This window comes from Neophocaena asiaeorientalis, unplaced genomic scaffold, assembly GCF_003031525.2.
Source record: "Neophocaena asiaeorientalis asiaeorientalis breed wild unplaced genomic scaffold, Neophocaena_asiaeorientalis_V1.1 scaffold119, whole genome shotgun sequence".
Lineage (NCBI taxonomy): Eukaryota > Metazoa > Chordata > Mammalia > Artiodactyla > Phocoenidae > Neophocaena > Neophocaena asiaeorientalis.
Genome location: NW_020175821.1, coordinates 1412119 through 1433255, shown reverse-complemented (window position 1 = coordinate 1433255; position 21137 = coordinate 1412119). Strand labels below are relative to the sequence as shown.

The 21137-nt window shown below is 50.7% G+C and overlaps 2 protein-coding genes across 2 annotated transcripts in view; one reads left to right on the top strand and one right to left on the bottom strand.

The window, feature by feature from the left end:
* STARD9 (StAR related lipid transfer domain containing 9) overlaps positions 1-5414 on the top strand; it is a 122520-nt gene extending 117106 nt beyond the window's left edge. Inside the window, exons 28-34 of the mRNA XM_024732387.1 lie at positions 2625-2742; positions 2918-3039; positions 3245-3309; positions 3476-3678; positions 3844-3923; positions 4160-4318; positions 4810-5414. Coding sequence (XP_024588155.1) covers positions 2625-2742; positions 2918-3039; positions 3245-3309; positions 3476-3678; positions 3844-3923; positions 4160-4318; positions 4810-4911 — 849 coding nt within the window. The 3' untranslated portion in view covers positions 4912-5414. The remainder of the gene's footprint in view (positions 1-2624; positions 2743-2917; positions 3040-3244; positions 3310-3475; positions 3679-3843; positions 3924-4159; positions 4319-4809) is intronic.
* Positions 5415-5492: 78 nt separating this feature from the next.
* CDAN1 (codanin 1) overlaps positions 5493-21137 on the bottom strand; it is a 17559-nt gene continuing 1914 nt past the window's right edge. The window contains 30 exon segments of the mRNA XM_024732598.1: positions 5493-6049; positions 7304-7347; positions 8491-9049; positions 9857-9964; positions 10223-10404; positions 10565-10628; positions 10757-10864; positions 12271-12419; positions 12605-12683; positions 12850-12913; positions 13257-13415; positions 13697-13800; positions 13886-14022; positions 14243-14297; positions 14487-14576; positions 14822-14909; positions 15299-15465; positions 15582-15728; positions 16073-16193; positions 16488-16693; positions 17234-17309; positions 18196-18285; positions 18754-18863; positions 19036-19156; positions 19579-19657; positions 19740-19853; positions 19986-20155; positions 20346-20549; positions 20790-20877; positions 20880-21136. Of these exon segments, the coding sequence (XP_024588366.1) occupies positions 8924-9049; positions 9857-9964; positions 10223-10404; positions 10565-10628; positions 10757-10864; positions 12271-12419; positions 12605-12683; positions 12850-12913; positions 13257-13415; positions 13697-13800; positions 13886-14022; positions 14243-14297; positions 14487-14576; positions 14822-14909; positions 15299-15465; positions 15582-15728; positions 16073-16193; positions 16488-16693; positions 17234-17309; positions 18196-18285; positions 18754-18863; positions 19036-19156; positions 19579-19657; positions 19740-19853; positions 19986-20155; positions 20346-20549; positions 20790-20877; positions 20880-21136 (3463 nt within the window). The 3' untranslated portion in view covers positions 5493-6049; positions 7304-7347; positions 8491-8923.

The window sequence follows — 21137 nt, the reverse complement described above, 5'->3', positions numbered from 1 at the left end:
CTGTGTCCCCCTCCTTTGGGAGGTGATTTTTTTTTTTTTTTTTTTTGGCAGGTGCATTCTTAACCACTGTGCCACCAGGGAAGCCCTGTTACTAATTTTTAAGTTTGCCATGTGTTGAGAGAATGTATGATTTCAGAGAAAGTAAAATTTCTTTTTTTTATATTTGAGGGTTTTGGTCATGAATATTCCATTGGCTTCTAAAAATCTTGTTTATCTTCTTTGTGGTTTGTGTTTTCCTTGCTTTGGGGGTGTATATGTGTCTTCTTTCTGGTAATTTGGAAGCCTTTTTTTTTTCTTTTCTTTTCATCATTACTTTTGTATATTTAAATAGTCTTTATTTCTTGATTTAGCAGTTTGCTTTTCACCCTGGCTGTAAAACATGAGGAAATCAGTGTACTTCCACCTTCTCTCATTTTTTTCTCATTACCTTTTGTTATAGTATTTCTATACTATTTACAGTGTTTGTATTCAGAGTTCTAGTTCTCGTGCTAGATCAAATGGACTCTGCTCATTTGCAGTTCTTTGGCGTACATTCTTTTTTCTACCCTAGTAATTCTTCTTCTTATAATTTCTTCAAGAAAGACTCAAGGGCACTATATTCTCTAGGTTCTCTGAGTTCATATTTGAAAATGTTTATTGCCACTTAAATGAAAGAATATCTAATTAAATACCTAGAAGCAGGATTGCTAGGTGTCAAAGGATATATGTATTTTTAATTTAAAATATGTGATGAATATTTTCAAAATATACCTATTTACACTCTCAAATAACAGTATATAAGTGCCTACTTACCCACATTTCTGCTTAACAGTGTTTATTAAGGGTTTTTTCCTTCAATCTTTGTGAATCTCATAAGCATAAAATAGTATTTCATTTTAGTTTTAATTTGCAATTCTCTTGTGTCTGAGATGGAGTGCCTTTTCAGATATTTAAGAGCCCTTTGGCTTTTTGCTCTGCCTGCCAGTGTACTGGGTCCATTTCTGTTAGGTTGTTCTTTTGTTTTTGGTGGCCTTTCCTTATATTAAAACAGTTATCCTTTTGCCATTTGAGAGGCCAGTGGGTTTTTTTCCTAGTTGTTTTTATGATATGTTAATCTAGTTTTTATCAGTCTTTTCTTTCATGGCCTCTGGAGTTTGTGCCCTGTTTAGGAAGGCATTTCTGCACTATAAGATCATTAAATTAAAAAAAAAATGTTCTCATAGTATTATTAAATTCTCCCCCACCCTGTATATTTTTGAGCCACAAAGCATAAGTAATTTGTTTTGGCAAGATGTGTGAAATGGGTCTGATGTAACCTTTTCTTCAGACGGTGACCCTGTCGTCTCGCAATATTTATTGATTAATCCACACATATTTACTTTTGGAAGTCATCAGTATAGCACTGGGAACAGATGGGATCACACAGGAGTATATTATAGAGCGAGAAGAGGGCCTAGGCCCGAGTCTTGAAAGAATCCCAATAAATCAACTTATGTTTGGGGAAGATGAGCCAACAAAAGAAACTGGGAAGGAACACCCAGAGAGACAGAAAGCCAAGATCCCAGGGATTCAGGAAGCAAGTGAAAGGGAGATGCTCAGTAAGATGAGGACTGGGACCTGTTCACCACATCCAGGCACATGTATCTAGCAAAGGCTAGATTTGAGTGCATTCAGAAGGGTATAAGAGGTGGGAGATGGCAAACGGTGACAGTCATTTCAAGTTTATCTGTAAAGGACAAAAGAGCAAAGATGCCTGTAGAGGAAAGTTTTTAAAGGTGGGAGAAATTTTTGAATGCTTAAATGCTGATCTAGAAGAATCTAGTGAAGAAGGAGAGGTGGAGGCAATAAGTGAAGAAAGATCAGTAGTGAAAGGTTCTTGAGAAGGTGGCACAAAAATCTCAATCTGCCTGAAGTAGGAGAGACCACTTGGATGCTGCAGCAGGAAGAAAGGACGTAAGGATGGAGACAGAATATCTTTGTTCACTTTTTTTTAAAAGTAACACTAGGTTAGGAACCGATGATAGAGGTAGGATAGTGGATGCCTGTTAGATCCAGCAGAGGTCAAGGGTCATGTCATTGAGGAGCTGCTTGTAGTAAAGGTGTGGTGGCTGTATTGCAAATCGAGAGGCTCATCCATCCCCATTTGGTTCCAAATTAGGACCTGTGACTCAGCTGCTGTACCTGGGGCTGGGGCCAAGGGTCAAGCTTTTCTCACAGCCCGTCACTTTTCTTCCCCATCCCACCTCCCACCTCCCAGTTGGGCTTTGTTTGCTGCCCACATTAAACAGAGCTCCAGCCATGGCCTCATTCCTGTTGCTGCAGTGGTGCAGAGGGCCCCCCCCCACTCACTGACCCCTGGTACCCCATCGTCTCAGGTCCCAGTTCATTCTGATCCCCGCTGGAACTCTCCTACAAGCAGCCTTGAGCATGTGGCTTGAAGGGCAAGGAAACTCTCCAGGGGGACTGGTTTCTGTTGCAGTTGACTTCTCAAGGGCATCCTGCAGGGAACACCTTTTCACCTGAGCCTTTATGTTGAAAGCTGTTTGGTGCTGTTCAGAGGCAGAGGAGATAATTCGGCACTGGCTTTCTGGTGTTCTCCTCTCTCCCTGCCTCTGCTCTGGTCCTGAGCATCTTCTCTTCTGCAGGGGGACACAAACTTGCCTGATTCCAGAGACTCCTGGATAGGGGAGGTGTGGGGCCGCTCTGCAGTGAGGAACAGTCAGCTGAACCTGGCCGGCTCTGCCTGGAAAACCTCAGCCTGCAGTGAGTGGTGGGGCAGAGCTACCTACCTGGTGTGGGGACTTTGGGGCTGAGGTCTGCTAGATCCTAGGGAGCCACTGTCCCTCCGGAGGAGGGACATTATTATTGAAGGAGGCCGTTGCTGCCCTGAGGCCCTGATGCTCATGCCGTCTCAAGAGTCTCCACCTGTTCATTGTAGGCCGCAGAGCCTCCCTGGGCAGTTGTTGCTGTTCTCCGTCCAGCCTGTCCAGCCTGGGGACCTCCTTCTCCTCCTCCTACAAGGATTTGGCCAAGCACATCGTGGACATCTCTATGGCTGATGTGAGGTTTCCTGTAGCCGACTCTGCTGGGTGGGGAGGAAGAAAGAGGAGGGAAGGAACAGGGCAGACAGATGAGGGCTTCTTCAGCAGCTCTCTATCTTTACAAAAGTGGGGAATTCAGTAAATGCTGGCCTGAGGGACTAATCCAAGAGTCTGCTTTGTACAAACCGTGCCCACTAATCTGGGTGTGGTCACTGTGTCCCCAGGTAATGGCTGCTTGCTCAGATAATCTGAACCACCTCTTCAGCTGCCAGGCAGCAGCTGGCTGGAAGTAAGTTCCCTTGCACAGTGTCTTCTCCCTGTGGCCCTGCTCGCCTTCTCTTCTTTCCCTTCTCCACCCCGGCTTCCTTGAGTCCCTCACCGTGAGCTATTCCTGTGACTCTAGAACCCAGCTTTCATCCCCTCCTCCTCTTCCCCACCCTTGGTGTCTCCCCCAGCCCTCAGGGCGAGGAGCAGGACGTGCATCTGTACTACAAGGTGTTTTCTTCTACTCGGCATGGCTTCCTGGGGGCTGGCGTGGTGTCCCAGCCACTGTCTCACGTGTGGGCAGCTGTGAGTGACCCCACCTTGTGGCCGCTGTACCACAAGCCCATCCAGACAGCGAGGCTGCATCAGCGGGTGACCAACAGCATCAGCCTGGGTGAGCCCAGGGGACAGAGGCAGCAGGGTCAGAGGCAGTGCTCTCAGGAGGCCGGGTACTCAGCTAGGTCCAGCGGGGTGTCAGGCTGTGGAATGATGGGGTGTCACAGGGTAGAACCCGGTCTGTCCATGTACCTTCTGACTTCCTGCATCCCTGCCCCTCCAGTGTATTTGGTGTGCAATACCACTCTGTGTGCACTGAAACAGCCACGGGATTTCTGTTGTGTCTGCGTGGAAGCCAAAGAGGTGCCTGCCTTGCTGGTGGTAAAGTTGTTGTGGGAGGAACTTGGACTGGCGTGTTGTGAGAAGCAATCTTTGTGGGCATCAGGTCCTCTGGGGGAAGGAGGGCAAGTTGGGCCAGGGTGGGGGTGAAGGCTGGCCCAGTGTTGCCTTCCACGGTACTGACTGCACTGGAGCCTGTCCCTGTTTGTCCCTGTCCCTCCCATATCACTTAGGCTGAACTCACATTGCTCTGTTTCCAGGGGCAACTGTCTATCATGGCAGCTCAGTCTGTGTATGATGCGTCCATGCCGAGACCCAGCAGGGAGATGGTCCGAGGGGAGATCCTGCCCAGTGCCTGGATCCTGCAGCCCCTCACTGTGGAAGGGAAGGAGATCACCAGAGTCATCTACTTGGCCCAGGTGATCCACCTTGTGCAGCTGGCCTCACAGCATGCCTTGATTTGACCCCAGCCCCATGGGAGCTTTCTGTATAGCTGTTCAACATCCTTCAGTACCCAGGATCTGTGGCCTGAGAGCTGGAGACTCAAGGGTTTCTTGGGTCCCGAATCAGTGGGAATCAGGAAGGAATGAGGCAGAGTTGATCAGCCTTCTTCTGAAGCTGCTCTTACCAGAGCCTGGCGGCCTACATCCTCTGGCTGTTCCCAGGGTCCTCAGGAGATAGATGAGTCATTGTGAGGCAGAGCAGCACCCTCAGTTCCCTGACTTGACCTTTTGTCATTGGGAAGTGAAGCTTTTGCCTAGATCTGAACAGCGGAGCACAGGGCTGTAGACAGTTCAGAGCCTCTCCAATCACAGCAGCCTGGGGTGGCTGCTTATGGCTGAAGTGTGCCCCGGTGCACTCTTCTGGGTCTGTCTGCACCTTTAACTCTTCCCTCTCTGGTTTATTTCAGGTAGAACTTGGTGCTCCAGGATTCCCCCCTCAGCTCCTAAGCTCCTTCATCAAACAGCAGCCACTGGTTATAGCCAGACTGGCTTCCTTCCTTGGTAGTTAGCATCTCACGGTCAAGATGGTGCTCCAGGACACCCCAGAGATGCTGGGGCAGCTCTTGTTACTCTCTGTATCCTGATGTTAAGAAGAGCCGAGGCTACCTGCTGTGGCCAACTGGGCAGACAGCACTCATCCCTGAGTTGCCAGCGAAACCTAGTCAGTACTTGGTCACAGCTGGCACCTCTGCAGAGCGAGGGGGCCTGAGCTCCTGGCTGGCCAGAGTGAATGAAGCTCAACTCACCTTTTTGGATTTCTCACCTTTTTTGCCCGTCTCTGGGACCCTATGGCATACAGGCCACTCAAGGATCAGTACTGGACACAGCCAGCAGAGCTGGGAGCCTGCAGTGCTCTGACATGGTGCTTACTTAGTTCGGCGCAGCCCTGGGGCTGTTAGGGAAGCAGGAGCCATTGGCCAAGACTCTGCTCAAAATGTGCTCCAGCAGTCAGCTCCACTGTGGGATGGGGTGTTAGGAAACAGAAAATGGTTTAAAAAAACAGCTGCACAAACCAGAACACTGATTTAGAATTGTTTCTCCTCCCTGAATTTTTACAAAATGCTTTATTATTAATATTTGCTTTGCCCCCCCTCTTCCTTTCCCTCACAGGAGAAGACAATTGTTTGGGTCTTGGCCCCAGTAAGGAGTATAGAGTAATGCTCTGTCATGGAGCCACCACTCCAGAGCTCAGAAGAATGGGAAGACCACTGTAGAAACTGGCTGGATAGATTTGGGGTTAGGGTGGGGGCCTAGCTCTTTGAGGAGGACTTGGGGTGGTGCGTGGGCATCTCTCATTTCAGAGATGAAAAACTGTCTTTTGAAGACGAGAGGGAAGATAACAGACCTCCTGGAAGGAGGTAAGTGATTTGTTAGGAGGAAGCACATCCATTCCTTACCTCACTCAGAGATTTGGTCCCAGCCTTGAGCACTCCACGCACTGCTGTAGCCCCTTGTATTCTAGGATGGGATGGAGAATGGGTTCAGTTTTCTTGTAACTTAGCCTGGCTGAACTTGAGCTTTGAATATTCTGTATGGTTACCTGAAGTGTAGGGGTCGGAGAGATTCTCAGCTTCAGTTCTGGTGCCCAGAGTCTTTGGTGGAAGAGGGCGACCATATGGGGATTGAGATGTGGTAAAAGGTAAATTTCTGTATAGTACAGAAGAGGTTTATTTTTCTAAAAGTTTCTGCAGGATTTTGTTTTTCTCTTACCTCAGATTAAGTTATTTATATATTATTGAATTTTTTTTTGATTGCTTTTAAACTTATTTTTCTGGTTAATTTTTTGGGTTACACTTGATATATTTAACACCCTATTTATGTACTCCCATCTCTCTTCACATGAATCCCTAAGACCACTGATTGAAAAGTGCAGAACACTTGCAAATTAAAAGTCCAATGTGTACTTTTATTCAGTGACGATTATCCTGGGATAGCCTAAGTGTGTCGTTTGGGCTCAGAATTCAGCCTGGTGATTGTGATGGCAGTAACTACTCATGGCCCAGTTTCAGGCTATATAGTTTACACATGTGTATTGAGTGTTTCCCATGAGCTCAGCACTGCTTTGCACATAAAGAGCAACCAGGTAAGTTGCCCAGCTACGGCCAGCTGTAGCCCAGACATGAACATGAGGGAGGATTCCAGAACAGATTCCACTGCCACACTCAACGGTGACCATAGACCCCTGGAAGGAAGCTCGTTAACAGGTATGCACCTCTAGGGCTTCTGAGGTAGAGCCAGCAATGGGAATCCGAATGGTGGTTAGCCTGGAGGTGACTGTATCCCCTAAACTAGAGAAGCCACAAGCCAGGCATATGAGTCAGCAAATCTAAAGAACATTAACTGAGGCTGATCTTACAGTAAAATGCAGAGGTGGTAAGGATAATCCAGGGACCTGACTCCAAATGATCAAGGAGAATTCAGGTTTTGGTTAAGACAGGTGGTTCTCAGACTTTATTGTGCTTCTGAATCACCTGAAGGACTTGTTACACCCCAGGCTGGCCCCCACCCTAGAGTTTCTGATTTAGAAGAGTGGAGAGGGGCCCACATATTTGTATTTCTAGGATGTTGCAGGTGATGATGAGGCTGCTGGTCTGGGGACCACACTTTGAAAACCACTGATACTGGTAGAGAGCAGGTCTATGGAAAACAACGTAAATACTAATGAGTTCACTAGTTCGTTAGCTGCTTGTCTCTGTAATTCCTTTCTTATCTTACTGCCTGCCTAAAGTAAACCCTTAAGGTTCACACGGGCCAGTGTTGTTTCCTGAATTGGGCCTGTGCGGTTTAACTAAGTGGGCTTTAAACTCAGCATCCTTGGGGCTTCAGGCTTTCCTCCATGCTTGCCTGCCTGTCCCACCTCACATGGAGCTGGGTGTCTGAAGTAGCTGGGTGTCTGCTTACCTCGGGGCTCAGCTTCCTGGGGCAGTGCTTTCGTTCAGCCACACCTGATGGGTGCAGAAAGATAAAATATTTCTTAAAACTGTTTTGGTTCCCAAGCATTCAGAACTTCCAGAATTTGCTATAGCATAAATTGGATTTAAAGGACAAATGAAGAGACGAAGAAAAAAAGGTTCAGAGGCAAAAACTTATTGATTAGGATGAGCTGAGGGGAAGGGATGATCACTGCCTGACTGCGCAGAAGCATGATTACAAAGTGGTGAGACACACCCCCATTTTTAACTTTCTGTGCTGATGGGACCTACTGTAAGGGCTCCCGACTGGCTTTACTAAAGTCATACAGCAGACCTCTTTAGACCCAGAGCATCTTACCCTTCCCGTGGGTTGGAGACCTCTTTGACAGCTGGGAACTTTTCTCCTAAGAAATACACACATATGCACAGACAGATTTTGCAAGCCACTTCAAGAGGGTTCACTGAGTACCCTCGCCTTCCCCTGACAGAGACTGAATCTCTGCGCACACTGCCTAAGTAGAAAAACCATGCATTTTAGAAGAGTGAATTAAATGCGCATTATCAAGGTAGTGCTTGCTTAGTCAGAATTGGTGCATCATTTATAGACACGTAGAATGCTTTTGTTCTGAGCCAAATCAAACAGCCCCAGCCCCACAAGAAGCAAGCATCACAAGTGGGCAGTATCTGGTGAGTAGAAACTTCACACATCCTAAACCTTTAAAGGAGTTGAACGAAGTCAAAACTGTTGGCAGTGGCTTAACAAGGGCCCCAGGCTCTCTGGCCTGCAGGGTCTCACATGATGGGATATTTAGGCATTGCAGAGTGGCCAACCAATGGGACAGCTCTACCCTGTCAATGCCCACCTCCAAGCCCACCTGAGACTTTGCGGCCTTCTACAGGGACGAGTAAGGTGAAAATAACTAGACATGAAGCCCTTGGTAAAGAAAACAGTTTATTTTAAAAAACTCTAATGTTCTGCCCGTGCTTGGCCCCTGGATGGAGCTAGAGTCAAAAGTTACTACCTGCACGGGACTGAAGGCAGGTGGGGTGCAAGGTAAAAGGCAGGTTTCTGTTGGGCGAGCCCCACATTTGTTGTACGTTTTGAAGGAGATGGCAGTCCAGCTCCTGGTGGTAAGAAAATGTAGACTCCCAAGATTCATGTTTAACTTTACTCACAAGTTAAGCAGAAGTCACTTCCCTCTGTCAGTCATGATTTCCCAAACCACAAAGCTCTAAGAGATGCTGGGACAGCAGCAAGCGGGGCTTGAATCTTGTGCCGACAAGCCCCCACACATCATTTCATAACAAATGCCAACTCTTCTTCTCCAGGACTGGAGTCTCTAGGTTCTTCCACCATAATCCTGAATCGGGTGACCCCCTCCTGCTTCCTTTAGGACTTGGGATGGTGAGCCCACAGTCACGGGGATGCCAGGCTGCCACTCTCTTCCTTCACATGTGAGCAGGAAGCCTGATGACAGACTGAGCTACTTCCACACCAGCAAGGGTCAGGGTGGGCACTTGGGGTGGCTCTGGGGCCTCCTCCTGAGGCACAGTCAGGCTGGGTTCCAGCGCTCTGGCGAGATGCCCAAGGTAGGGCCACTTCCCAGCCCTAGCTCTGGGCCAGCACAGTCCCCCGGTTTGGCTGCACCAGCTCACAAGCTCTTAGCTGAGGTTGTGGCACATGGGGTTCAGCTAGAAACAGGTTGAACAGTGTTGCTAATTCTTCAGAAAAATCCTGGAATAAGCAGAAAGGTGACAGAAAAGGCAGACACAGTTCTAGATTGTTCAATTCACCCTTTTTACTAAAAATCAATCCCAAATATCAAGCCCTAGCTAACCAGACAACCTATTTTATTTTTTCCCAACTGCCTTCTACCTGGAAATGGACTTGGAAACCTTGTTCCATTAGTACTCTAGGATGCTCAAGTTCCAGCAGGGAGAGTGAACTCTAATGGGAAGCTCAGAACCACTAATGAGTACTTAATATGCACATTATTTCATCTTGAAGAACCCCAGGAGGTCTAAATTATTCCTATTTTATGAATGAAGAAACTAAAATTACTTTGTCCCAAATCACAGTAACATTAAGGACTAGCTGAGATTAAAATCCAGGTTATTCTGATTTTAAAAACCCACACTTGGGAACTCCCTGGTGGTCCAGTGGTTAGGACTTGGCACTTTCACTGCTGGGGCCCAGGTTCCATCCCTGGTTGTGGAACTAAGATCCTACCAGCCGTGTGGCATGGCCAAAAAAAAAAAACAAAACCCACAAACTGCACACTCACTATGCCATAAACTAACTATCTGCCCCTTCCATCTTCCCTTCCTCCGTGGTCCTTCATACAATAGATACTTAAATGTGAAAGAGGACCCCCAGAGCAGCCACTTCATTTCAGGGTGGTCCTCAAGAAATCTGACAAAACCCACTGAGCTTTGGGAAGATCCTAAGAATGCCAGGCCCCACCACTTGCCCCCTTTCAGGATAAAAGGGACATATGACACCTGTTCTCTATCCAGGTAAAAGGAGACAAGGACTCCTTACCCTTGGCCACTGGGCCTCGTGGAGGCTGCCTAGGCAGGCCTCTATCTCCATCCGTCCCATCAGACCTTTCTCTACCAGCTCCCGGAGCAAGAAGAGCAGCAGGTCCCACTGCAACACACACAGAGGAAGAGGTCAGGGTGGCTAGGAGGACTGCACAGTGACCTTGATACAAAGGGCAGAGCTGCTGAGGGAGGAGGCGGAGACGAGACTAAGGGAATCTGAGCACGGAAGAAAAGATAAGCACAGCCTCAGCAAAGGGGGACTAAACCAGCTAATAACATTTGGGGTGGGGATGGTAGGAGTAACACGACTGCAGAGGCTTCTCAGAAGCCCACTTGCCCCCCTCCCCCCACCTCTCTGGCTCACCTCCCTCGGCCGAGCGGCTGCCAGAAGCCCCACGTTTCTTGGCCTCAGCAGCAGCTGCAGCGGAACCGGCACTTGAAAGTCCTCCTTCCACAGGGAAACCAGCATGAGCAGGAGCCTTCGAGCCTGCCCTCTCTCCAGCTGCTGCTGTGCCGGGGGCCCTAGGACAGGAATTTGATCTGCAACTATGGGGAGAGAGGAATGCCAAGTTCTAAGAAATGGAGGCAGGGTCACGTGGCCCTGGGAGGACACAGTAGAAAAAAGCTGTTTTCTAATCTTGCTTGTACCCCACCCTGAGAACTGGGGGATCCGGCAAGAGAGTGATGTGATAAAAAGGAGCCATACCAACGAGGGATGCTAACTCCACAGAGCACTTTGCCAGATGCTGCTCAGCAGGTGGGCACAGGAACTGGGGGAAAAAACGGGGAGACCTTGGACATTAGCACCATCCTTAGAGCAGCAGCCCCAAGCCAATGCAGCTCTGATTATTACGCGCTGGACAAGGATACACAAGAAGAGCATCTTGCTGTGTCTCACCTGGCGACACCGCAGCATCTGGCCCAGCTGGCCTAGAAGCTGCTCCAGATGCTCTGGGGAAACTCCCTCCTCAGAGTCCCGGGGCCCCACGGCCAAAGAGAGCACATCCTGCAGAGAGGGGTGGAAGCAGAGTAAGGCTTCATGCCAGGCCAGGGCCAAGGAGGCCACAGAGAATGTGGCTTGGGGTGGGGATCAGCCAGTGGAAAGAGGCAGAAGGAAAAGGAAGACAGGGCCCTAGGGTGAAGTAATGGGCAAAGGTGCCCTTAGACTTGGGGCTTGAGCAGGACAGCACAGCTGGGAAAAGCAACCAAGTGGACAACAAAGGAACAGATGGAGCAGGTAAGCCAAGGGATAACGCGCTGCCAGAGAGCTCAAGAGATGGCACTCATCTTGGGACAGTCATACCTAGCCAATTCCCAGACAGCATCTTATTCTGAAAGCATGCAGGGGAACTGTCCTGTCGTGTACATGTCGTACTATTTTCTGTCCCTCATGATTCTCTGTTCATCTTCTCAGGATATTCGAGGTTTCAGTACAGAAATCCTCTGCATGTTGAAAACCAGCAGCTAATGGCTGCTGAGAGTTTTCTTCTCCCTCTTACTCTTCTAATTTTAGTCTTTTTTTTTTTTTTTTTTTGGGAAGCGGGCCTCTCACTGTTGTGGCCTCTCCCGCCGCGAAGCACAGGCTCCGGACCGCAGGCTCAGCGGCCATGGCTCACGGGCCCAGCCGCTCCGCGGCATGTGGGATCTTCCCGGACCGGGGCACGAACCCGTGTCCCCTGCGTCGGCAGGCGGACCCTCAACCACTGTGCCACCAGGGAAGCCCTTTAGTCATTCCTTTTTAGTCCCTATTCCAAATCTTTATTCTCACACTACTACCCCAGATCTGGGTCACTAGTTTAGGACTCTGCCCCAATCACTCAATTCTGCTGCTGGAGGACAAAAGCAGCCCAACAATTCGTAAATGAACAAGCATGGCTGTGTGCCAATAAAACTTTATTTACGAAAACAAGCAGCAGGCTGGATTTGGCCCACAGGTTGTCAGCTGACTCCTGCTCTAGACAGTACCAAAAAATTTTTTTTATCAAATTAAGAGCATTGATAGATTATTCTTATTGCCTGTAACTAAACAAGCATCACCTCCCACATAGGAGAACACTTCTGAAACCATATCCCAATACTGCGATGACTGTTCCTTAGAGACTTCCTACTGCACTGGACAGCCATTCCCTACCCCACTCCCATCATCATCTGTGTAACGTGTACTCAGTCAACAATTTTCACATCTACCCCTTTCCCTTTCACCCTTTTGGGTGATTCAAGTACAGAAGTCAGAGAACAGCAGTTACGAAAACCGTTCAATTCAGTTCTGCCCTACCTAGTCCCATTCAATAACAAAATGGACAACACAGAAAGCTGCCACACAAATACTAGAGTTGAGGGAGAGAGGAGGGAGACTAGGAAAAGAGCAGGGAGAGGGAGGAGGGGAGCCGAAGGGAGTAGGGAGTTGTGTACTTTTATCTCGGAGATGAGGTGGGAGGGGAGGGGAGCATGGTGCTCACAGGCACGGGAGCAGCCCCTCCGCTCCCCCCGGGCAGCCGGCTCAGGACCCTGGGCTCGAAGCATGCGACTCACAGCCGCTTTCACCTCCCTTCTGATCAGCGCTGCAAGTCAGAGGGAGGACAGAAAAGGGGTCATCAAAGCAGCCCTGCACAGGCTCACCATGCCAACCCATGCCCTTCCCTGTCACCAGCTGGCTCTGAGTCCTATCTCCCCCACATGGCCTCCAACTTCCTGCCAGTCCACTTTTGAAAAACTTGGTCAGCCACTCCCCCTCCCTGGACCTTACCTGTGACATTGGCTGACAACCAAGCACAGGCTTTCTCTGTTGCAAGCCCCACAGCAATGTTCTCTGCACTGCTCAGAACCTGTGACACAGAAGTTCTGAGTCAGGGGCAAGTTAGGACAATGACGAATGCCCAAGTCCAGGAGTGACCCACCTGCCACCAGAAGCCTCACACATACAACCCCACAGCACTCCTCTCCCACCACCAACCGCCCAGCCCGCTAACCCCAGGACTCCTTCCTACGTACAGCTGCCGGGGTCTCCTCAGGGAGCAATGCCCTCACGGCACCAGGGCTCTTCTTTTGGCAGAACCTGAAAGGAGACAGAGGTCAGTGATGTCTAGATGCATCAGCCTGGCCCACAGAAGGAAACACCCCAAGTGCAACAGTTGCCCGAGCTGGAAGGGCTCTGCCTCAGGGGAAGGCACCCTCAGCCGTCCGGCCCCACCCCAGATGCCCTTCCAATTCAGCTCTGGACTCTGGGCCCTAAAACCTCTAAAAACCAAGATAAGCGCCTACAGAGCAGGCAAAAACACAAAAAAAGCAGGGTAGGGAGAGGACCAATAAAGGATGAGTATAAAAGAGGAAAAAGGGACAGGAAAGTAAAACTAAGAGGAGAGGGGAGATGAGAGGATTCAAACAGACTGGCGTCTTACTCCCGCCCCTGGGTCAATGCCTGGGCCCCGTGAGGGCACAGCCGGGAACACAAGATCTCCAACAGTTGGGCTGGATCTCCCCCTTCCTGTCCCTGCGTCACCAGCTGCTCTTGAAGAAGCGACTCTGCCTGGCGCACCAGATCTGCCACCAGCGTGGCCCTGCAGTAGGAACAGCAAGGTTTTGACAAGGTGGTTGGAAAGGGTGAATCAGAAAGGGGCTGCAACTTCAAGGAAACCTGGTCAGAACTAACTTGAAAGAACGTCAGCAATTTTAGCCTCCCCCCGTCCCACCTGGCCCTTGTCCTCTATCACCCGCTCCCCCGCTGCCCCTCAGCTGACTTTCCTCAGTTTGGCAACAAGGTGCTATAAAGGGGAAAATTGTAAGGAAATGAGACTGGGGACCCTCAACACTTCCATTCCCAATCCCAACTCATCCTCACTTGATATGCTTGACACAGTTCGAGCCGATTCTCTCTGCCACGAACTCCACGGTCCTGCGCAGGGAGGGTGGCTGGTTGTGGAAAAAGGCTTGAGCCAGCTGTGCCTGTTGGGAGGAGGGGGCAGGGCAGTGAAGGTCCCGCTTTCCCTTCTCCACTGCGCGGGCCCCCCGCCTCCGCCCTGCCCCCTACCTGCAGCCCTTGGGTGGTCCGGGGAGGCTGGGCTCCCAGGCCGGTGGTGGTGGTGGTGGGGGTGATTTTCCTGACGAAGCCCCCACTCCGTCCACTGCTTCCTGATACCCAGGAGGCAAGCAGTTTGCGGAGCTCTCCTGCATCAGAGAAGCCCAAGTGTTTAAGTTCCAGAACTGTCCCACCCTCCCCAGCATCTTGACTTTTAAGCATTTAGGGAATAGAAAGACTGGGGCACCAGGGAGCGCCTAAGAACAGAACAATGTATTGGGGCGCTGCGCCCACAGGGTGCCTTTTGGGTACTCATGAAGGGACAGGCCAAGGACCAAAGACCCTCTGAGGGGAGACCAGTATCCTCACCAATATAGGGGCAGCAAGTGTAGAGCAGGTGCTGGTCCACCACAGGCATGCTGTCCTGGGGGAGAGAACAGGCCAGTGTTGGGAAGGCAGGCTTCCCTTCCTCCCCAGTGTGCCAGAAACATAAAAGTCTTATATAAAAGACTTCAGTCTCTATTCTGGTTTGTCTCCTGCTGGGCCCTACCGGGCAGCCTGCCTCCTTTTACTCTTGTGCTTCCCATGGCTCTGGCTTGACCCCAACACTCACCAAGCCATGCTCTGAAGCTACTGTGTCCACCTCAAAGGCATCCAACTGACCCTCTTCCAGAAAGAACAGGTCCTCAGGGACTGTAGGAATCTGGCAAGAGATTAGGGCAGTGCAAGTCAGCACTTCAGAGATTCGTCACACCTCCTACCTCATGGTTCCAGGGTTTAGACACCAGGTTCAAAGCCACCTTCCTCTGAAACTATGGCAATCCCTACCCCTCCTCTGAACCTTCACCTTCTGGCCCCACCCTTGTTCAGACTCATACATTCTCCCTTGCCCTGTCTTCAGCCACAGTAGTCACCCCCTTCTCCAACCTGGACCCTCACTCCACCAACCTGGAAAAGCCAGCCCAGGACAGCCAGCAGCAGCAGCTTGTTCAGGAAACACATCTCCCCTTCATTCTCCTTTGACAAGACCAAGCTCCTAAAATGTAAATGAGGGTGTGAATGGAGTCTGTGCAAAGAGAGAAATGGAATACAGTAACAGAAAGCTATCACTGGGAAGGTACTTCTCAAAAACAGACCTAAAAGGGACTGCTGTTGTACAAGAAACCAGGTCTCATCACCCCACCCAGATCTGTACTCCCTTCTGAGCTGGGCCACAGTAGGAACAGAAAAGGGCCAATCAAAGTGCAAATATTCAATAACTGCCCACTGTCTTTCCTTGTGGATCAAGGCCTGGCCTCTTCCCTGAGGGTCAGTTATGGCTACGGTACCACACAGGAAGCACAGGCTGCTTGACCCTCTTCATAAATGGCAGCCTCAGCAATGTTCTCCCCGCACCCTTTTCTCAAGCCTGCTCTCTCTACTCACCGATGCAGGTGCAGCAGGAGAGTGAAGACGCTGCGGTAATAGTCCAGCATGGGGACGATGTGGTCAGCCAGGGAAAGGAACTCCACCAGCCAGGGCACCGTGAGCACTGCTCGCCGGGCCCGCAGCCCCTGCTGCAGCAGAGCCCGCACATCCAGGACTGGGGGCACCTGGCAGGGCCAGTGTCAGTCAGTGGGTGGGTCAGTCCCAGGGGCTGGGGGAAGCCTTCTAACGCCATTGCCTTGAAGCTCCTCCCAGCTCCCTTCTTACCAGAGCCCCCAATCACCTGGCTCCTCAAGGCCAGAATGGTGTCCTGGAGCTCACGGGTCGGGGGTGGTTCGGGCCCCCGGTATGGCAGGAAAGCCACAAAGCCCAGGAATTTAGCCAGAAGCCTCAGGCTGAGCAGCACCACAGCAAACTGCCTCCGTTCACCCTGCAGGGCATCAAGAAGGAAAAGGTCCCAAGCATAAGGCTTCTAGAACAAAACCAAATCTGTGGGACTTCTCTGGTGGTCCAGTGGTTGAGACTTCGCCTTTCAATGCAGGGGGTGCAGGTTCGATCCCTGGTCGGGGAGCTAAGATCCCGCATGTCTCACAGCCAAAAAACCAAAACATAAAACACAAGCAATATTGTAACAAATTCAATATAGACTTTAGAAATGGTCCACATCAAAAAAAATCTTAAAAAAAAAAAAAACCAGATCTGTTATAGATTTCTTCTTGAAAATATCCTTTCCCCCCTAGGTCAGAACCCCATCATCTCCCTCTGCTTTCTAACCTGCCAGTCCACGTCTGATTCCCCGTCTTCATCACTGGGCTCAGGCTGAGGCAGGGCAAGGCTGTTGAGCTCCCGGATCTTCAAACTCAGGCTATCCATGAGATGCTGATTAAACTGGAAGCTATGAAGAGGAGGGGGAAATACAGGTACTGGAAGAAGTGTAGGAAGGACCAGAATAGAGAAGAGGTACTCCAGATAGAAAGGCTCAGCAGGGTAGACAGAGGAGGCCAATGAGGTTATGGGTGAAACAATGAGAAGGGAAATGGAGGCAGGAAGTGTAAATTAGAAGGAGCCCAGGCAACACCCAGTCCCACCCTGTTATATTCCAGACAAAGGAGAGAAAACGCTGCCCTCCTGTGAACACAAACCTCTTCTGGCCTCTGCCCCCACTCTCTGCAAGACAGGAGACCTTTACCTGCTGGCACTCAAGATGAAGTCCCTGAAGAAGCCCTGACAGCCTGGGAAGGTGGGGGGTGGGCAGGGCCCCCCACTGCTCTGAGGGGCCACAAGCCGTTCCTGCAGGCGCCGCAACCGCCCCAGCTTGTCAGCTCCAAGCATATTTAACACATCTGGAGCCTCGCCCAAGACACTGCCCCCAGCACCACCAGGACTCTGACACATCTGGGGCAGGGGGAGGAAGAGAGAAATCAAAAAACCAGTGAGTTTTTCTGGAAAGAAGGACTGAACAAAATGAGGAGGAAGCGATGAACCCTGTGTCATGTGCCATAGATATGTTTTTTGAGGTCTGGATTATATTCTTATTTTTATAGGTGAAGAAACGGAACCTGTAAGGTTCAACATCTGCCTAGGGTCACAAGAGCTAGGATTTGAAACCAGACCTGAGTCCTAACCCTGTGCTCTTTCTACCACAGCACAAATCAAGGGCAAGAAAGTAGCGAGGTGCTGAAGGAAGGCCAGGAGAGCCGGGTGTCTGAGGAGGCCCGGGGAGGCAGGAGGTGCAGGGCATGGGAGAGAGCGCTCCGCCTCCTCAAGCTGGCTTCCTGAGTTTCAACCACCACCCAAAGAACAGAACTCTTGTTCAATCTCCAGTCAAGGACCTGCCTGCTTGCCTGCCCTATCCCAAAGTGCCAGCCATTACTTGGCTGCCTATAATACATACTGTCCACTGTAGATTAATCAGTCTCCCGCTAGGGCTATTACCTGGAGAAGTTGTTTTTGGAAAAGTCGAACAAAATGGCTGTGGCTGCAGGCTGCAGAGAGTTGACTCATCATGGCTCTGAGGAATAAGAGGCAGGGATGGAGTGTGATGGAAGGAGGAAGAGGGAGAGAAAGATCTGAGAGAACAAACCAACCCTTGGGCCTTTCAGCCCTTTACCAGGGGCTTGAGCAGACCTCTGCCAGAGCTGGCTGGCACAAGGCTATGGGAAAAGGTAAGGGACACTCTCCTCAGCCCCAAGACCCCTCAAAGCTAGAGATACACTTAACCAAACATGAAATAATACCACCCCTCTCATCTTCAGTCTACACTGAATGCCAGTGAGCTTCACAACCAACGTGGACAAGAGAATATTCTTTCTGTATCCTAGTTATCTAGCTATGCAAAGTTATCTGTATTGTCAAATGAGATGATGGAGAAAATGGAGGTCGGAAAGGGTCTAAAACTTGGGCCAAAAATCAAGCAACCTGAGATAAGAGCATTCCACTTTTTCAAGCATTTGCAATCACAGAGCAAGTATGAGTGATTTCTGAGTGGAAGGAGCTGGAGAAACAAATCGCTTTTTTTTTTTTTTTTGCGGTACGCGGGCCTCTCACTGTTGTGGCCTCTCCCGTTGCGGAGCACAGGCTCCAGACGCGCAGGCTCAGCAGCCATGGCTCACGGGCCCAGCCGCTCCACGGCATGTGGGATCTTCCCGGACTGGGTCACGAACCCGTGTCCCCTGCATCGGCAGGTGGACTCTCAACCACTGCGCCACCAGGGAAGCCCGACAAATCGCTTTTGAGTAGAGGCAGAGATGGCAGTAACTGAAGAGATTAAGGAGGATAGAAGATAACAGCTTTGCCCTGGAAGGACAAAGCCTTCCTTCAATCAGCTACCCAAGCACCACTAAGCTGCTCACTGCTGGAAGCAAGAAAGACAAGGTGACCGGTGTATGAGCACGTACCTGATCCTGCTGCCCAAGCCCTTCTCAAAATCCCAGCCAGGCTCTTCATGGCGATCTTCCCACTCTCGAAGCACCTCATAAAACACATCCCTGACAAACACATAAGAATGTCCGATCAACTGAAGCACAGCTGGCCTAACTCATTCTCAGGAGTGCCTTCCCTAGCTCAGAAGAACTGAGGACAGGACTATCCACAGCCCCGTTCCTTACCCTCTCCAGGGTTCTCTATGTGATAATGCTACAGACCCGGGAGCAGTACACCACATGCTTCACATACTTCTATGGGCAGTTAAAGTTGATCTGGCACTCGCGTCTGAGAACCCAGTGACTAGAGTCATACACCTGTGAGAAGGCTGCTAAGGTCAGAGGTTCAAGTCCATGGGCATGAGCAGAATGAGGCTAAGTGGCCCTTATGATGTTTGCCAGGAAAGGCCTGGTAGTGCTAAACTACCACCTGTTAGTGTCAAACTCCTAGTTTCTATGAAAATGACACAGACTGCCTATCCCAGAGAAAATCCTGCTTCATCCCCTTCCCCCAACGTTCCCTTTTCTTATCACCTCTGTTTTTTAAAAGTATGAAAGGCTCGATCACTGGAGAAGTTGGCACGATTGTCAGTTTCTGGCTGAAAGGAGACAGCTTGTGCAGAAGGTGGCATCGCCAGAGAGACCTAAAACATGGCAGTGACAATTAGGGACTGAAGCTGGCAGAGTTCATGCTCAGAAAACTTCATCCCCATTCCAGTGCAAATGACACTACAGTGATGTGAGCTGGGCTGCCTGAGTTATGAGACCAGAAAGGGTCAGGTCCAGGCTAGTAGATGTCTAAGATGGGGTCACTACCTTGGCAACACTGCCCTCGTAGGCAGCTCGCAGGTGGCCTTGCAGAACTGGTGAGAAGCACAGTAGCCGTTCATTCTCAGCCAACAGCTTCAAGGTCCCTTTGTCCAGGTGGGAAAGAACGCTACAGGGACAAGAGCACAAATGACCAAGAATGGGACAGACTGAAAATAGGAAGCTGGCACCTGCACACCACACAGTGTGTTACCTGGAGCATGGAGCAGGTACATGAAGAAAAGTCATGGGCAAAGGATTAAAGATGGAGGCCAAGGGGAAGGAAATAAGAGAGACCTAATGGAGCAGTGAACAAGAGAGCAGGGCAGAAACATTAGATAAACCCAAAGGTCAGCTACCAAGACCACTGGGGGCAGTTTGATTCTTTCAAGGGCTAAATTCATAGCCTTGACACAAAATTGAAGGTTACGTGTAGGAAAAGGTCCAGGGTCACACCACACCTGTGTTAAGCACAAGCATGTACCCCAAGTAACAAGAGAACCAAGTGGACCATGGGAATAAGGCTCAAATGCCTCTGCTGGGGAAACTCACTGAAACTGATGCTCCAAAACCTGCACTGCAAAGAAGACACAATCATGGACACTCTGGAACAGAGGGCTTTCCAGGGAATCTAGAAGGACAGTACCAAGTTGTTGGCTAAGAATGATTTCATTTCCAGACCCCATTTCTCAAAAAGAGGCTTGTTCACCAACCTACGGCTCCTGGATTTGGTTCAAGGTCACTGTCCTTGGCAGCCACCATCCTCCGGGCGGTAAGGAGCTGAAGGACGAAGAAAAGCTCCAAGAAGAGGTTTGGTACCAGGTTTTCTAGATAAGAAAAGAAACTCCAGGGTATTGAACATCATTCAGAACCAAGGCTCAGTCCTACATGCTTTATCAATTTTTTTAACCTGTGGTTCTACAAGTATCTCCATTTCAGGGCCCTTTGCTCTCACTCACCTGCAATGCATGAAGAGTAGACAAGGGCTACCAGCTCCAGACGCTCGCGGGAGGATACTCTGGCAGGGTCAGCGGGTTCAGCTGTGAGGTTTCCTGTCCGGCTGGGGTGAGGACATCCTGATTCTGGGGTGGGACAGGCGGGAGCAGGTGATTGCTGCAGCAGCTTAGAGCTATGGGGAAAGAAATGTCATGTATAGTCAGCCTGCCTTCCCCTCCACAGCTACACTCAGGTTCCTCAAAGAGACATCCACAGACCAGGAAACAGACCCAGGGTTCCCAGGGGACAAATCAATCACAGAGAAAAGCCCTGCCAATCCCCCACAGAGGCAGCTGACATCCCAGGGAGCAGCAAGGCCATACCGCTCCTTCCTGAGCATCTCCCGCTCCTCTTGCAGACTTCTGCACCCTGGGGAAAGGCTATGGCCCCAAGGGCTAGTGTCCAGGACTGAGGGTTGGGAACTGGGGACAGAGTTGATTGGGGGTGAGGTGAAGCAAGTCTTGGGCTTGGAGAGTGACCGCTCTTCGCTCACCGGAGTTGGGTTGATCCTGCGTGAAGGCTTGGTCCTGCTGAGGAGTAGCCACAGGTTTTCCTGATATTCCTTTCTTCAAGCATCTCCCCCTCCACCACCACCTCCACCACAACAGCCTGGACCCCCTGCAAAATGCCCCTCACCACTATAGTTATCTCATCCCCAACCTTCTAGCCATTACCACGCTTTACTACAGAGCACCCAGCCTTAGTTTATTAACTCCCCTAGTAGAGCCTTCGTGCCACCCATCTCCCGGTTAAGGGCTGATTCTCACCCTGCAGAGTCGGGGGGAACCGAGCCTACGGGAGGGAATTCCTCCAGGTTGCTGAGGTTTGGCGGATCAGAGCGCGCGATTTTTTGGGCCTCCGGCCCCCGGCCCAGGGCAGCCTCTCCCCGCTGACCCCCTCCTCCAGGGCCCCGGGGCCGCGGCCTCCTCGCTCACGGGCCGGCCCCGGGCCCCGCCTCCTGCCCCCACGGCGGGCCGAAGGGGCCTCAGCGGCGGTGGGGCTCGAAGGCTCGGTCGGAGGGAAGAGCTGGCTGCGCGCCCCGCGGCCGCCCCGCGCCGGGCCCCCGGGTCTCCCTGGCAAGGCTGCCGAGGACCCCGAGGCCTTGGCGGGGGTTG